This window comes from Saccopteryx bilineata, chromosome 3 (genome assembly GCF_036850765.1).
Source record: "Saccopteryx bilineata isolate mSacBil1 chromosome 3, mSacBil1_pri_phased_curated, whole genome shotgun sequence".
Taxonomy (NCBI): domain Eukaryota; kingdom Metazoa; phylum Chordata; class Mammalia; order Chiroptera; family Emballonuridae; genus Saccopteryx; species Saccopteryx bilineata.
In genome coordinates, this window is record NC_089492.1 from 292155476 (window position 1) to 292173250 (window position 17775).

The 17775-nt window shown below is 55.6% G+C and overlaps 1 protein-coding gene across 2 annotated transcripts in view; it reads right to left on the reverse strand.

Annotated features, from left to right (window-relative positions):
- The window catches only part of SKI (SKI proto-oncogene), a 65422-nt gene extending 47854 nt beyond the window's left edge, over positions 1-17568 (reverse strand). Inside the window, exon 1 of one of the 2 annotated variants that reach the window (XM_066270663.1) lies at positions 16599-17568. In XM_066270663.1, the coding sequence (XP_066126760.1) occupies positions 16599-17567 (969 nt within the window). In that variant the 5' untranslated portion in view covers position 17568. The remainder of the gene's footprint in view (positions 1-16598) is intronic. The other variant, XM_066270662.1, reaches the window with a different exon arrangement.
- Between the last annotated feature and the right edge of the window lie 207 nt (positions 17569-17775).

Here is a 17775-nt window from a genome sequence, read left to right on the forward strand (position 1 = left end):
AACTTCACGTGCAGAAAATACTTTGCCATCAGCTGCCTTCAGTGACTGCTGCCTGTTGCGCCCCAACCCCAGCCCCAGAAAGAAGGATGAGTCCATGTCTGGGCTGGCAGATCAATCCGACAAAACCAACCTGGTGATCTGGTTCTCACACTGACCAGTTCAGGAACGAATGGGCCTCACATGCTGCCATGAGGTATGGGGGAGGGGAGGCTCCGGAATATTGCCACCACAATATCCGGAAAAAGATATCAGGAGGAATCAAGTCCTAGTAGGTGGCCAGAAGAGGGACTATTTAGGCATCAAAATGACAAGAACAAACTGTAACAATGTGGTGGACTGGGTTAGAAAACAATGGCATAAACAGCAGGACCAAGGAGGAAGGAGGAAAGTCAAGCACAGCAATGACTATCTAACTGGGTCAGGCAGGATCGTGAGGGACATTGAACCCACTGGGAGAAAGTTCATGAGGACAGGATGCTGACAGGGTCTAAAGTCTCCCCACAGATTTCTTATTAACCAGGGAGGAAAATGGCAGACCCCACCCATGACTGAGATCAAACTTACCAACTCCAAGGGGAGGCAATGACTTTGAGCCTCCTGCCCAGAGCTCTGGGGAGAATGTGGTGGCACTGTTGGGCTACCACCCAAAATGCCACCCGTGTCCTAGCAGGGGATGCGCCAGGCACCCCACCTGGAGGTCCAATCCACACGATGTCCCGCGCCCAGATGCATCAGCGATGTGAAGGACCACAGGTGGTGAGGGATCCAGAAGAAAAGGGGCCCCAGAGCAAAGACAATCCAGCTGAGAGGCACATCCTGCTGGGTCCTGGGCAGAAACACGCTGCTGTGAAAGGACTGAGTGGGACAATGGGCAAGCAGGCCTGGGCTGCCGAGATCCCAGATGGTCCCCATATTGTAGCCACACACTGAGGCCCTCTATGGTGGCCACACACGCTGTCAGGTGTGGCCGGGCATCAGCAGCAGGACCTGGTGGACAGCACTCTCACAGCTGCACCGATGGTGGGAAGATGTTTCAGCATAACACCCTGAGCGGAGCAGAGGTGGCACCCGCCCTGGAGGAGCAGCAGTCGCCACCCCACACCATGGACACGTGGGATCGTACAAGAACATGTGCTAAGAATGCAGCCAGGTACTCGGAACAGCCCAGCAAGGGCCACAGCAAGCCCGGGTGGCTGTGTGGGAAAACAAGTCCCTCAGCGTGAGCCACACGCAGTGCCTTTGTAAAGCGGGCAGCCAGGTGCCACCACAATAAGAGAGCATGGCCTCACAACTAAAAATTCCAAACTTCCTCAACAGTAATTCACCATGGGCATCAAGACAGAGGTCAGATCCCACTTTCAATCTCTGGTACAGCGACCCAGGAACTCAAGATGTCTGCAGACCTGGACCAACGTGGGCAGGCGATGACAGGCCCCACCCTTGGTCTGGCCAGGGCTCGTGACAACCAGGAAAGCCAGGGTCATGAGCCTAGTGCACTGGCTCCTGTTCCTAAACTGCTTGCCTGTGCCCACCAACAGCAGGACAGAAACCAAGCCTCAACACTGGTTCTCCATGTGCTGCCTCTTTCTCCACTTCTGAAAAGCCTCCCTTTTCCTGGTAAGCACTGCCCCAGGCTGCTTCACCCCATTCAGGCTGTTGTTGAGGCGCCCCCCTCTGCTGGCTCATTTACCAAGATCACTGTTGTGAGGAATTATCAAAAGTTGTCCTACTTGAAAACATACCCCACCAGCCTTGCTCCGAAACAGAACACTGGCCATGTCTCTGGCCACAGCATTGTCTGAAGTTGGCAGAGAAGTGGCTCCCTAAGCCTGTCATGGGCACCGACTTACTGGCACAACCACTCACGTGCACTCACCCAGCCTGCACACAAGGCCAAGGAGCCTGTGACATCATCAGCCTGCACAGCAGGGTTGCGAGGACAGTGGTGGCTCTCAGAATCCCCAACAAGTGAGGCAGGGGCCATGTGGACCCACCCACAACAGGACCATATACAGAAGACCAGGTCAGACACACCATCATATACATTCCCCACTGTGGATGCTACCCAGGGAAAACTGACCAAGACCTTGGGGGGTTCCCATCAGGGGTGGCCAGTGTGGGGCACACCAACAGTGGACAGCACAGATCTCAGTTTGCTGACGTGCCTGCTGCTGGCACACCCTTTGTGTTCCACTCACAGCACCTGCTGGTGTCCATCCGACGGGCCTGGCAGGCTGTGGGGAGGGCTCCCACATCAGCCTCCTATGCCCACACACGGCCCTGATGGGCTCCCGCTGGAGGATCCAGCTTTGCTGAGAGAGGGAGAGCTGTGCACCAGGTACCTGCTACACTGCCGTACCTCAGTGCTACGCCTGCAGGGATGGGCACTCTAATCACCCCCTTTTACAGGTGGGGAAACCAAGGCCAGTTGCAACATGACCCATGACTCGAGAGGAAGGAAGTGGTAGAGCCCAGGCCCATGGAGTCCACACACCTAATTACTAGGCTGTGGTGCCTCTCTCAAACTTCTATAAAATTCTCCTTGGCCAGAAATACCAAGAGTTACACCATCCACTTTGGTATCTGCACAGAGAAGATGGGGAAGGAAAGAGGAGGTCAAAACCAGAGCCTGAGCAGTGATTCCTCCGGAGGGCGGGGTGGCAAGTGGCTCTGAGCATGCGGTCTCTAACCCAAACACAGAGCCATCTCGGCCAGGCTTCCAGGGCTGGACCTTCCCTAGAGGACTAGCAGTGGAGACACCCCCACCCAGCAGGTGGGGCTCCAGCAGTTTTACAAAACAAAAATTGAGCCCCCCACCCCTTGCAGGAGCCACTGGAAGGGAGGTGGGTAGTGCTGCCCTCACACTCTGGCCCCTCATTAATATTCAACAGCTAAAACAAAGCTGGACAAAAGAGCAGAGCTCACTGACCGGAGCCCACCCTCCTAGATCCTGGCCTGCACAAATGCAGGAGGCCAAGTTGGGGCATTTGGAAACCAAGTAACGGAAATGGCTGCCGTGGCTGAGTCATCAGCTCAATCAGTGCAGCCCGGGAAGGGGCCGCAGGCAGCATGGCCACCGCCTGTCCTGGCCAAGGACCCAATACCCTGAGAGACAGCAGGCCATGCCCTTTAGGGCTCAGGGGAAGAGGCCACATGGCTACAGTCACTTGCGCAGGCTCGCCTCCTCATAAGGTGCCAGGGCTCAACAGCACACAGCCCTCCTGGAAGGATCAGCACCAGCCAGGCCCCATTACCACTGCCTCCTGTAACCAACTCAGCCAAACTAGTACAAACTGTGGCCAAGAACAAGGCTGGACCTAAAACCCCACGTGAGCTGTGGTGTTTAGAGGCCAAGGAGGAAGAAAAACGGTGGGGGTGCCGGCACATGCTTCCCAAGCTCTCAGCTTCCCTAGAGCCATGCTGGGGTTGGGCTGCAGGACTGCCATGCACACCCCACACCAACCTTTGTCCTGCTGGCCAAAGGAGCAGTCCTGGGCTTCTCTCCTCCTACCCTCCAGGGAAAATCAGTTCCCCTTAGTCCGGGCCCAACACATTTGATGCTGAGATTGAAGAGAAAGGAATGTAGGCCTTGGCTGGGTATCTCAATTGTTAGAGTATCTTCCTGACATGCTAAGGTTGTGGGGTGGATCCCCGGTCAGGGCACATTCAAGAACCAACCAGTGACGGCATGAATAAGTAGAACAAATTAATGCTTCTCTCATTCTCTCTCATTCTCATTCTCTCTCCCTCTCTCTCTCTCTCTCTCCTCTCTCCTCTCTCTCTCTCTCTCTCTTCCTCTAAAAAAAAACCAGTTGAAGTATGCCTGACTTACTATGGTGGCGCAGTAGATAAAGCAACCTGGAATGCTGAAGTCACCAGTTCGAAACCCTGGGCTTGCCCAGTCGGGGCACACCCAACAATCAACCAATGAACAATTAAAGCAAAGCGACTAGGAGTTGACACTTGTTGCTCCTCCCCTTCTCTTTGTAAAATCAATGCATAAAAGCTTCTAAAAAAAATAAAATAAGAAATATCAGTAAGTAAAAAACTTTAAAAAGGAACACAATTTCTACGGTGAGAAGCATCCCTCTCAGAGAGCCCACCCGTCTTTCCCTTTTAAAGAACTCTGGGACCCGGCAGGACAGAGAGAGGTGCGCACGGGAACTCACAAGCCGTCCCCCAGAGCCCGAGGCTGCTGCCCTGCCCCCTCCCCAGGTGGAGGCACACACAGACACGTACACACACACATGCACAACCACAACTCTTACACAGGCCTCTCCAGGAAGCAAAGGCAGCCTTCGGTCCACAAAGTGACCCTGCAGCTCTCCCCTGGTTCTCTCAGGGGGCCAGAGGCCAGGCACACAGTAGGGAGGGGTGCTCCATGGTCTGCCTGCTGCTGCATGCACACACACCATTGCGACCCCACCACCCACCCAGATGGCCAGCAGCCCCTTGCCTCAGCAGGTCACTGCCACTTCTACAGGCAGAAGCCTGGGGTGCAGAGGTCTCTTGAAAAGATGAATGCCCAGCACAGAGATGCTCCTGTCTCCGATGTCCTGCAGCCTGATTTCTAGCAACAGACAGATGATTCAGCTGTGACATGCAATAGACAAAACATTATACGGTCACTCACATGCGATGGGATTAATACCACAAAGCATAGAGAATTCCTGCAGCTGAACAAAAGAAAACAGCCCAACTCAAAAAGGGCAAAGGAAAAAAAAAAAAGGGCAAAGGACTCGAACAGACACTTCTCCAAGAAAGACACACACGTGGCCAGGAAGCACAGGACAACACGCTCATCATCACTGATGACCAGGGAAATGCAACTCAGACCACAATGAGACAGTATCTCATGCTCACACCAGGGTGGCTACTATAAAAAAAAAAAAAACCAAACAGGTCTCAGTAAGAGGAAGAAATCAGAACCCTGTGCACTACTGGTAGGGATGTATATTGGAGCAGACATGAGGAAAGATGGATGTAGTGACTCCTCGAAAAATTAAACACAGAAGCCTGACCAGGCGGTGGCACAGTGGATAGAGCATCGGACTGGGATGCTGAGGACCCAGGTTCGAGACCTCGAGGTCCCCAGCTTGAGCGCAGGCTCATCTGGTTTGAGCAGAGCTCACCAGCTTGGACCCAAGGTCGCTGGCTCGAGCAAGGGGTTACTCGGTCTGCTGAAGGTCCACGGTCAAGGCACATATAAGAAAGCAATCAATGAACAACTAAGGTGTTGTAATGCGCAATGAGAAACTGATGATTAACTGCTTCTCATCTCTCCATTCCTGTCTGTCTGTCCCTGTCTATCCCTCTCTCTGACTCTCTGTCTCTATAAAAATAAATAAACAAACAAACACAGAAGAATGACCGTAATCCCATTTCTGGGTACACCCCAATGTTCACAGTGGCACAACTCACAACAGCCAAACATGGAAGCAACCCAAGTGTCCACCAAGAATGAATGGACATAAAGTGTCTCTCACACCCACAGGAATATTATTCAGCCATTAACAGGAAAGAAGCTCTGACACCTGCTACAACACCGACGGACATAGAGGACACTGTGCTGAGAGAAATAAGCCAGACACAGAAGGACAAGTGCTGTGTGACCCACTCATAGGGGTCCCTGGAGGGGTCAGACTGACAGAGACAGAGAGTAGATGGTGGTGTGGGGGCTGGGGTGGGTGTGCGTGTTTAATGGGGACAGAGTTTCAGATTGGGAAAATGGAAAGTTCTGGAGAGGACAGTGGTGACAGTTGCCCAACAATGTGAATGTGCTTTCAGAATGACAACAACCTAAGGTTGTGACGCAGCAGGAAAACAGGCAGCTTCTTAACCTTCTTGATACTCTAGGCGTATAAACTGGACCAGCATTCAAAGAAAATATTGGTAACAAAAAGTCAAGACACATTATGGGGATCAGAGTCTGCCAAGGAAATGGCCAGAAACGTGCGCAGTGGGTGTTGCAGGACCACACACTTGAATCTAATGTCAGTCACCAGTGTCCTCCCACTATAATAGAAGAAATGTGCACAGATTCTAGCAGTCACTCCACACAATTTAATATGCAGAAGAAACACACACAGGCGCATAAATAAGACAAGAGGCAACAAGCTGACCTGCCCATCTTACACGAAAAACTCCCCCAAACAGGACATGTGTAGGAGACACCTTCGCAGCACCACCTAACTGCGCCAACGTGGGTCTTGGGCCCTGCCCTCCCTGCAGGCGGATGGCCAGCCAGGGCAACCACTTCAAAACCAGTTCAGTGTGATCCCACCACCTCCCTCCTGTGGTCCAGACATGTACCCACACAAGAACAGGATGGGCCACAGCGTGAGGCCAGCACACTGGGGGCACAAAGATCCCAGGTAAGAGCCAGACACAGACAACTGCAGACCACGCCTCGACATCTGTGTTGGGACACAGGTCAAGACGTGAGGGGGACCTCTAGGAGGGCTCCCCTGGGGTGCAGTGAAAGGAGCAGGCGCACGGTATGCCCGACAGTCCCCATTATCAAGTGCTGCGCATTGGGGAGCCTGTGAAGCATCACTTGTAATAAAAAATGCAAATACCCTACATGTTAAATAAATCCCAGACCCTCAATACCACAGAACACTCAGAAATGCTATATGCTGGACACATACACACAGACGTGAACATGCAAGTACACACATGTAAACGCAGGCATGTGTGCACAGAAGGCCCCATACTCTGCAGAGTAACCACAGAAGAGCTGTTTCTAAGATGGTGGGGATCCGAACACGGGTCCTGCAGGCGCTAAGCAATCCCACTGGTTTTGTTGGGCACATTAATGGCACTGTGGTTATGGTTTTTCACAATTTCATACGTGTTAAACAGATATTGAAACACTCAAATATGAAGTAAGATGATGCCTGGGATTTGCTTTAAAAAAAAAAATCACAGATCCCTCACAAAAGAGAGGCAAGAGCTGGATGAAGCAAAATGAGCAGGACACTGTAATTGCTGAACTAGGCACAGGGCTCATTAACTAGACTGCTCCAGTGCAAGCCTGCAGTGCCCATCACGGCCCCACACTGTACATACAGTTCACGGGCATGTCACAATGACACTAAGGAGCATGTGGCTCCTCAGGGGTGGGCGCAGGGGAACTCAGGCCATCGGTGCAGCTGTGACTGACAGGCAGGACCAGCCCTGGCCCCCAGCTCCCTGGCTTTCTGCTACAGGACTCCCCCAGAGGGTAAGCCACCCGCCCACCCGGTAAAGGCCCAAACCTGCCGGCTCCACACTGGTGCCAGCCACCCTGCTGAGCCCCGGGCTGCTGTACCCCTGCCCCAATCCCCCAGACCCTGCTGCTTCCCTCCCACCCGCTTACAGAGCCAGCAGGGTCTCTGAAGCGGGGACCATGGGGACAGCAGACCATGTTGTGGGCCTGCCCCGCTGGCCCTGGCTGTCACCCTCAGCCTCCAGGGTTCCCAGAGGGAACCAAGACGGAAGCTTTGTCACGGAGAACACAGTGCAGCACAGTAATCACAATTCAGACATAAATGTTTAAATGAGAAAAACAGAACAGCACAGGCGGCCTCCAGCTCAGCCGGGCAATTACATCAGGGACTCTGAAACCAGGGATCCCAGACACAGGACCGCCCTGACAGGGCAGTGTTAACACTAAAGCACACTCTCCCCACACAAGAGATGGGAAAGCAGCACCCACCACCCCGGGCCCTGCACACACACTCACTTGCAGGAGGCAGCAGGGCCTCGGGCCCACAGAACAGGGCCCCTCACGTCTGTGGCTGCTACTGCTTGATGGCCCACCCGTCAGCCCTTCCCAACCTCCATCCTGAGGCTCCTCTTGGCAACTTTCCAAGCCCAGCCAATGCCAGAGGCTGCCAGCCCCCAACTAGAAGAAGTCTCCTGTCCCCCACCCAGAGCCAACGGCCGCACCAGCCCCACTCTGGGAGACAGTATGGCTTAATTCGCTGAGCTGCAGAGGCAGCCCACAGCTTACCTTGTTTTCACAGTTTAAAGACCTTTACAAATTGAGACAAAATCAACTAGGGTCAGGCAAGCTGGGCGACATTTACTGCATACAAGAATGTTAAAAAAAAAATCACAGTTTTGATAGTTCTGCAAAAAAAAACTTAGCAAATTTACAACAAAACTGTCAAGTAATTAAGGCAAGGCACTTCACACATGAACTTAAACTGCTAATTAAAATCCCCTCGCTTAATTGACTACATTTGCATATCATTCAACTTGGGAGTATAATTTTTTTAATGGTTTGGGCAAATCAGTTGTAACCTCAGGAAGCGGGTGGCAGCAGGGAGAGCCAGGCAATTCTGGTGCGTCCCCAACCCCGGGGGGCACAGCTACTCCCCTCAGCCTGAAGATCCAGCCGTGGCCCAGTACGACGACAGCTCCTCGCTGCTATCCAGCACACCCGCCTCGCCCTCCCCTGCAGAATCCATAACTGCATGAGGGACAGGTACAGGTGTCCTCCTCCAGGGAGGGCCCCCAGCTTCCCCAGCTCCTCTGTGGACTCCCCTAGCACCAGCCCTGCCACTGGAGAGACCCTCTCAACTCAACCGGTGGTGATGGGTCAGAGTGCAAACAACCTGGCTCCCCTTCTGCAAACCAGCTCTAGCCCCGACACATGGTCTCGCTCCCCAGGAAGGGGTCCAGCCAGCGGTCGGGCACAGGAGACAGAAGGTGCTCCTCAACACAGTAACCAGGGCTGCTCAGACCTGGCCTCGGCATCACCAACATTTCAGACAGGGGCTTCTGCATTTCTCTCAGTGCAGGAGCCACCGAGGGCTCCGCAACCCACTGCTCTCCGAATTGGTGTTTCCCCGTAGTGGACCTGTGCGCCCTGGTGTGAGGCACTCTCAGGCCTGCACAGGGTGCTGCACGGCCCCAGCCATGTCTTGTGCTCATGGTCAAGTGCAGCAGTGAGCTGACATGGAATCAGACGCTGGGCCACCAGAAGCATGGCCTCAGGGATGGCAGACAGCTGTGGCTCTGTGGGCCCACCAAGACCACACAGAGGGCCTCGAGCAGAAGCACCAGTACTAGCAGGAGGGCCACATGTGCCACACGCTGCCATGCTCCCTCGGCCAACTCCAGCTCTGTGCAAGACAGAGAAACTGGGGTCTGAAAAGCGAGAGCCCACAAGTGGGGGAGGAGATAGCCTGGCACCAGCCGCCATCACTGCTGCTTCCACATGGCTGCCTCACCGGCCCGCCAGGCCAAAGCCACAGAACAGTGCCACAGGGCCTGCACCTGTGGTGGCGCAGCGGATAAAGCGTCAACCTGGAACCCTGAGGTTGCCAGTTCAAAACCCTGGGCTTGCTAGGTCAAGGCACATGTGGGAGTTAATGCTTCCTGCTCCTCCCCCTTCTCTCTCTCTCTCTCTCACTCACTCTTCTCTCTAAAATGAATAAAATCTAAAAAAAAACAAAACAAAACAAAAACAGTGCATGGGGCTGGGACCACAGACAGAACGCTGAGGGGACAGCAGGCAGACTGGGCCATGCCGAGGAAACTGGCACTGCTCCCCAGGGAAATGGAGTTCCAGACCCCCTCACAGGTCCTCACAGCTCACTAGACACTGCTGGCCTCGCCTGGCACAGGGCCTTGCTGCCCGTCCATGCTCACCTACAAGGATGTGTGGGGTACTTTGGGGTCGTTTCCCGAGCCAGGGCACTGCACACCAGGCCAGACAGACCCTTAGGCCTCTAGGAATGCGCTTCTGGCCCAACAAGCTGCTCTCAGAGTGCAGGGGGCTGCAATGCCTGGGGGAGGCCTGGAGGAGCCCTACCTTGCTGGGAAGAGTGGGGGCAGAGGAGACCATGGCCCAGGCCACTCCGCAGATACCACATCACACCTGAGGACAGAGGGAGGCCAACGTGGGCACATAAGACAATCCAAAACCTGGTGGGTACCCCCAACATGCACCCATCACCCCCAGTCCCAATATGACTCCAACACATCAGCCCAGTTCCTTTATGCCACCCACACATGTGGGTTTGGACCCAGGCACTGGGGGTGCAGAGCTTGGACGTCACTGGTGATTGTCACTCCACTCACCACCTCACACGTGGGTTGAATCAGAAGGTAAAGGGCCACCCATGAGCTCTGTGGGCACCCGGGACCCTCAGACTACCTGTGCTCCAACAGCCTCTGGCTACACTAACCCTCAGGACAGAATGGACCCCTGACCAGGGTGCCGATTCTGTCACCTTCCCTGCCAGCAGCCCTGGAGCCAACCTCCCCGCCACTCCTGCCTGCCATCCTGTTTCTCTGCAATAAGCAAGAAACCTATTTTTGATGAAGGATGTGTCTTTCAAAGCAGCCAGCCAACATCCCAGTGGAAGCCAAGTCAAGGCAGGCACCATGGCAGGCTTGTCCAGATAGGGCCACAGTGGGATGCCGTCACTAAGCAGGCAGCAGCCAAGCGGCAGCGTGGACCCATTGGCATGGCCCCAGACCCAAAGTACCCCACACAGATCTGAGCGAGCCACCGTCTTCAAAACACAGAAGAAGGCAAGGACAAATGACACCTTTCCTTCTCTGGCCACCAGGAGCAAAGCTGCCAACAAACCCTGACAACTAGGGATTCCACATCTCCGTGAGTCATTCATCAGGTATTTATTCGGGGCCCAGAATTAGGGACCCAGCTGTGACCAAACTCCCACCCTACAACCCCAGTGAGGCTCACAACACAACCACAAATACACCATCACTGGAGAACCCAGACCACTGTGGGCTGTGTGCCCAGAGTCACGCCGAGACTTCCTGAATTCTTATCAATAGCTACAAAATCAAGAAGTCAGAGCTTTCTTTGAATCTAAGTCATATAAGTAAAATCAGAGAAGACACAAACACCAAACACCAATATAGAGTCGGGGCTCTCTTGGGCTCAGGCCAAGACCCCCCCACACTGCCTCCAAAGACCCCCATGCTCCAACACAAGTAACAGATACCACCTGCAGGCCCTGGACACCTAGTAGGCTCCCTCTGCCCAGCAAGTGCCCCATCCACTCTGGTCCCTGACATCTCATTTAAAATTCACGCTTGAGCCTGCTTCCTCCATTTCAGTCAATAAGCAGACACAAGTGGTGGTGGCTCCCAGAGCTGAGGGCCCCCTGGAATACCAACTCGGTCCCCCGCCAGGTGCTCTGGGAAGACAGGCAGCCGAGGTCCTGGCTGCTCTGAAAGCAGGGCCCTTGAAGAGCCACATTCTCTGTCCACAGAGTGTCAGCGTCAGAACTGCTGCTTACTCCAGCACCCGCCCTGGGGCTACACTGGGTGCTTCCTGTGTGGACTAAGTTGCCTTAAAAAGCCCCACCTTCTCTACCAGGGCCCAGCCTCCCAGAGGGCAGGCGGGCAGCGGGTGGGAGACCTGGGCCCATTCTACTCCTATCAATGCCATTGGCGGCTCTAACCCAAGGCCCACCAAACCACTTCAGACCCTGTGTGGCCAAGGAAGGAGCCGCTGCTGGCCACAAGCCCCCCCACATACACACACACACAAGCAATGACTTCCTGTTCCTTCCAAGACTCTGGCCCGCCCCCACGTCTGAGCCGATTCATAAATATAAGGCGGTTCATAAACACAAGGCGTGCCCAGCTCCACCATCTCATTGCCCAGCGGCCATCCCAATGTGCCCTGCCTGCCATCGCCCCATGACTGGCCAGGCGGGGGGCTGGCCCTCGGGAAGCAGGGAAGTAGGGAAGTGCCCTCCTCCTCCTGAAGCTCTCACAGACCTCATGGAATAATTCAGCCTCTGTATTTTGACTCAAAACAAAGGAACTTTTAAAAAACATTTCAGTTGAAACTTGCATAATTCTTTCAGTGGAGAAATCCTCCCCAACTTTCGCAATCCTTAGAAAGAGACACATTATTGCTGCTTGTGTAACAGTCTCCCAGCCACAGAGAGTCCGGCTGCCGGCCGCCGGCCGCCAGCCACGGACACCTCCCGCCAGATGGCCCGGAAGTGCCCAGTGGCCAGGGGTGTGAGGTAGGGCTGGGGTCACACTCCCCAGACTTCCTCACCTCCTGTCCTGTCTGCCCTCACCCGAGACCCCGCACAGACACGACAGTCTGCTGCAGGTAGGCTGACAAACCCAGATGCAGAAGCAATGGCCCTACTCTCCTGTCCCACCCTAACTGCGGGACCCTGAGGGCCACTCAGAGACCCTGCTGCCCCCAAGCAAGATGCTCCCTTCAGGGAAACCCTGGAAAGCAAGGGGCCCAGCCCAGCTCCAAAGAACGATTCTGGAAATGGGCACAAGGACCATTCTTGGAGCACCATCCAGATGTGGCTCTGCTCACTGCAGACAGACTGAGGGCACCCAGCAGTCCACACCCTCCCTTGCTCGCATGGCTGACTACAGGGTGCAGGGCAGAAATCAGAGGCTTCTCTCCGGCTGCTGGTCCCCCATTTGAGAAGACACCCACCCCCAACCTTTGCTCTGGGCAAACAGAAGCACAGACTACATCCTTCTGCATGGGGTGGGGAGGGGCACCAAGGAGACTCACCTCAGGGCATCACCCAAGATGGTACCTTATCTTCTCAGCCAAGCGTTTGGAACCAGGAAATATCACAGAACCTCACCAAAACATACTGTGAGCTAAGTGGACAAAGAGATAGCTGACTTGCTATAAATTTCTGTCCAGTCCTGATGGCCTTGGGTACACACAGCCATTAAAGAGGTAGCTTCCTGGAAGAAGCATGCTGGCCAGTCTGTTCCAGCATGATGGAACGTTCCTCCTGCCATTCCTTCCATGGGAATCTCAGTTTAAAAGAGCAGAATGCACCTCACTCAGATAGAGTCCACGGCCAGGATCCCCCCACCCCACCTCGTCCTCTGCACCTAAAAGCCAGTCATTCCCCAGTAGGAATCATGACATGCAATGCTCCTCAATGTTAATGGCCTGCTCAGGCCTCTGCTTCAAGAAAACACTGCCCTCTGATCAGGGAAGAGTCTTCATCATGTGACACAGGGAAAACTATTTCAACATCAGGAATTCGGACAATCTAGTCATGGACACTCATGTTGCACACCATGGGCCATCGAGCTGCCTGCCCCTAACACTCATCAGCCACACGACAAAGCGCTGCTACAGAAAAGAGCCTCCCAGAACTCCAATGTTGGAAGAACAGAGCAGGTTTTTCAGTCTAACAACCAGAACGCAGGACAACCAGCAGTACTTTCGAGGAGCCCGTTTCTTAAACACACAGAGCCAACCCTGCCTGGGCCCCAGGGAGGCGGAACATGGCGCTGTCATGCCCTGAAAGGGAAGCACCTGGTTACCCAGCAAGGCGAGACCAGCAGCCTCACCCTGGCAACACCCAAGCCTGCAGCGCCAGCATCTCCTGTGACTGACAGCAACCTGTGCTGCTAAAAATCAGTCCAGCTCAGTCCAAACACCATTAGGCCCCCAAGAGGGAGGGGCAGAGCGCAGGCCTTCATCTTGCCATGCATTCCCAGCAGCAAACGACACATCTCCACCCACTTGTGACACCAACACCTAAACACTCGCAAGAAATAAAACGTCAATAGCCATTACTTACTACAGTCCCCCTCTTACACACAGAGAAACTGAGGAACAGAGAGGTTATGCAGCATGCTCAAAGTCACACAGCCAGTAAGGGACAGAGTAAGGATATGGAAGCAACCCCATGTGGTTCCACACCCAGGTTACCCTCTGTGGATACCCACGGACAGCAGCCAGAGGGCCTATGAAGTGGCTCAAGACAGCCACAGCACTCACTCTGTGGCCCTATTCCATTAGTGGTGTCATCAAGGAAGGCCACATGAGACACATCACCTTCACATGGTTTCCAAGCTCAAAGCTGGCACCCACCCCACACTTGGTTCCACACTGGGGCAACCACAGTAACCACCAGCACACCGTGGCTGGGCCACAGGCTGGACCACAGGTGAAGCAGAGCAACGAAGGTGATAGGGCGTCAGGGACACCACAAAAATCAGCAACCCCTCCCACCATCAATGGTACAGAAGCGCTGACTCTCCCTCTGGTAGGAGACCTGGCAACACCTCGGCCACCAACACCAGGGACTCACTTCCATCTCCCAGAACCCTCTGCCCCAGGGGAGCCATGCCCCTTACAAAGAACAGTTCTAGCACATTCTTTGTTTCCACTTTCCTCATCCTCAGTACATCAAAAATATTAAAATCAGCTATAAAGGAAATGAAGAAATCAGAACATATCCTATGAATACACTGTCAAGAGGCAAATGGGAGGAACAAACGGAGAAAGGCAGGGCACTGGGAGGGTCTTCCCAGGCAGCTCCTTCCACAACAAGCAGGGTCTGGGCAGCCGTGGTCACCACCCCAACCCAGAAGCTAAGACCCTCCTCCTCACATGGTACCTCTGGCAATGTAGACACACAAGCAAACGGCTGCGCTGGTAAGATTAAAAGGGGACCATGCACCCCAAAACTCCCACCTGTGCCATCATAGCACAGGCAGAAGCGCAAACAGGAGCTTCCAGAGGTGCAGGCCCACAGACAGCTGGGGACAGAGGTCTGGGGACGCAAGAACAGAATTCAGACAGTGCTAAGGTTTGGCTATGCCAAACCACAGAACCAGGCCACCACTGTGAGGACAGGACTGGGCTGCCACTTAGGCCTAGAGATCCTAGTCACTTGGGAAATTTCTTTTAAATCAGTACATGAGGTATCTGAGCAGCTCTGAGAAGATCAATGAAGGAAAAGGGGCAGCACTGACCATCTGTTCAAATGACCAGAGCAAAAATGTGCTCTGGCCACTTCTCTGTGACTGGCTTAGGGGACTGTCCTGCCCTAACCCCAGGCAGTGCCTGGGCCCGTGAGCTCAAGCCAGGCCTTCCCTGAGCCTAAAGATTCCTGTGCCCAGACCCACAGAGCCTGCTGAAAGGGAGCCTGAGCGGAGGTCTGCAGCTGTAACAGAAAGACAACCCCAGGAAGACAAGAGCCCACAAATACACACACGACCCAGATTTGGATACAAACACAGATGCAGACACACCTGGTCAGACAAGACCCTCCGCTGTCCACTCTGAAAACAAGTGACATGCCACGGCCTTGCCCACCAGCTCCAGTCGGCCAGAACCCACCAGTCCTACACCCAGGGTTCCCTCAGGCCACGATGGCTGTCCAGAGTGCAGCCACACTAAACAGAAAGGACCCCAGTCCTCAGAGAGTGCTCACTGTGCCACCCAGAGTCAACTCCCTGTCTGAACTGAAGAGCCCAGCTCTTAACCTTCTCACCAGCATCCCCCTACCCCACCCTGCCCATCCACTCAATGGCAACCCCACAGTCTGCAGACAGCTGCCACCTGGGCACTGGCCTAGCCAAGGGCAGAAATGCCACAGAACACATGCACAGGCATGTACACGCACACAAGCGGTGGCCCCCTCCAAGCACAAGCGACAGGCCCTCATTTTCCCCAACCCCTCCTCCGCTCCTCGAGACTGACACTCCGCTGGAGGGGCGCCCAGAGAAAATCGGGCGGGAGCCACTATTCACAGATTCAGAAAAAGAAGTTTGATGCAATAGCTGAATTAATTAGGCCTCCCAAGAATAGCTGAGCCACTGCAGCATTCTGTGTGTGCAATTTAATAAGCCTGGATATTTAAAAGGAAAGTTGCAAATACTTGGGGAAGGAGCAGATGCTATGAGAAGTTGGTGAGGACCTCAGTGATTGGTTTCAGTGTCTACTGGCCTGGGAGCTGCCTGGATCACACACCTTCCCTGCCAGGCAAACAACAGAGCCTGGGCCAGGCCCTCCCTGCCCTCGGTGCCCTCCAGTGTTTCAAAGGGAGAAGGAAATGGGCACGTCCAAAACAAATCCAACTCAGGACCCTGGGTGCCCACTGATTAGGCCCGAGCACAGTGCCCAGTGGCTCGTGCCTTCAATATGGGAGGAGACTCTAAATTCACTCCCTCGAAGACTGAGGGAGAGGCACAGAGCTGGAGTTCCTAAGTCTCAGCCCCAAAGCCACCGCGCCCAGACACCTGGCTTTGTTTTTGAGTGTCTCCCAAGACTTCAAGGCACAAAAGACCGCGCCTGGCCAAGTACTGTCTGCTGGGAACCACAGGCAAGCACCCCTCTCTGTCTATGAGCTTGGGAGCTTCAGGGTGATGGCAGCGCCCTTTGCCCCCACCTGGTCTGGACACATCCATGAGGCTCTGGCCTGGGCCCAGTTCAGATCTAACTTCCCAGGACGCCAGACAGGAGCGTCTGAGGTCTGAGGCCTGCGTTTCCCAACCTATCTGGGCAATTGCTGTGGGCCTCAGGAAAGTATCTCCACTCACCAGGCCAGGCCCCACATCCCCCCAGCCCTCCCAAGCCCAGCAAACTGGCTCATCTTAAGGATTAGGCAGGAGAAGAACCTTCTTCCCAACCTACAGAGCCGTCGCTGGGGACTCTGAACTTATTCTGATTTTCCTTAAAACAAAGCAAAACCCTGAGACGCAGAGGGAGACAGAAGCACAGGTCCCAACCTGCAGAGACAGAGCCCCTGGTCGAAGATGGCCCCCACCCTCTCCCCAGTCCGGCCCCTCCCACTCCCTCCTCCAAGACCGGTGGGGACACTCACCAGGGGCACCCGCCGCTTGTACTTGTTGCCGTAGTCAAACTTCTCCTTCACATCGTCCAGGCAGCGGCCGAGGCGCGCCTGCTCCTCCTTGCCCGTGTAGTCCTGGCTCAGCAGGATGTAGGCCCGCCAGTTGGCTGAGTCGAAGCCCCAGTGGCAGGTCCGGTTCTCAAGGGCCTTGTGCGAGTGCACCACGAACTTGTGCGGCGGGTACATGAGGCGGCAGTCGAGGCACTGGATGCAGGCGGCGCTCGGGCTGCTGTAGAGCTCCGGCACCAGCAGCCCCTTGCACTTGCCGAAGCACTCGTGGTACACGCGTACGCTGCGATCGCTGAGCTCCAGACCCAGCGCCAGGCTGGCGGCCAGCTCCTTTTTGCAGGGCGGCGGGTAGGCGCCTCCGTACAGCAGCGCGTTGCACAGGCGCTCCGCGTCCGTCTTGGTGATGAGCCCGCACGAGGGCGCCGAGAAGGGCAGGATGCCCATGACTTTGAGAATCTCCAGCTGGTCGGCCGTGCAACGCGAGCAGTAGATGTGCAGCTCGTCGCACACCGAGTTGATCTGCTGCAGCGAGAAGTCGCGCAGCACCGAGTTGAGGATCTGAGGCAGGCACAGGCGCTTCTCGCCACCCACCACGAAGCACGAGATGGTTTCGCCTTCCAGGACGGTCTCGCAGCGCTCCGTGGAGCGGTCGGACGGCATAAAGAAGGGCCCAGGCAAAACGGGCGGCGGCGGCTGGATGGCGGGCAGGTGCAGCACAGGCGGCGGCTCCGTGGCCGCGGGAACCGGCGCCGGCACCGCGGCCGCGCCCGCCTCCTTGACGCTCTCCTTCTTGTAGGCCTCCTGCGCCCAGCGCGCCGAGAAGGCGGCCGGGCCGCCCAGCGAGCTCATGGAGCTCAGGTGGAACTGCTCCAGCGTCTTCTGCAGCCCCGGATGCGGCTGGAAGCCGCCGCGACCGCCCGCCGCCGCCTCCATGGTGCGCTCCGACTCCCCGGACCGCTCCCGCTCCCGCGCGCCGGGGCCCCCGCGGCCCCCGCCGCCGCCCCGCGCGCCCCGGCGGCGGCCCCGGCCCCGACCCCGGCCGCCCCCCGCCGCCGCCGGCTCCCGGCCGATCACGGCCGCGGCCTCTGCCTCGCCCGGGGGCGCGAAGGGGAAGGCGGGCGGGGCGAAGGGGTCCCGCCGC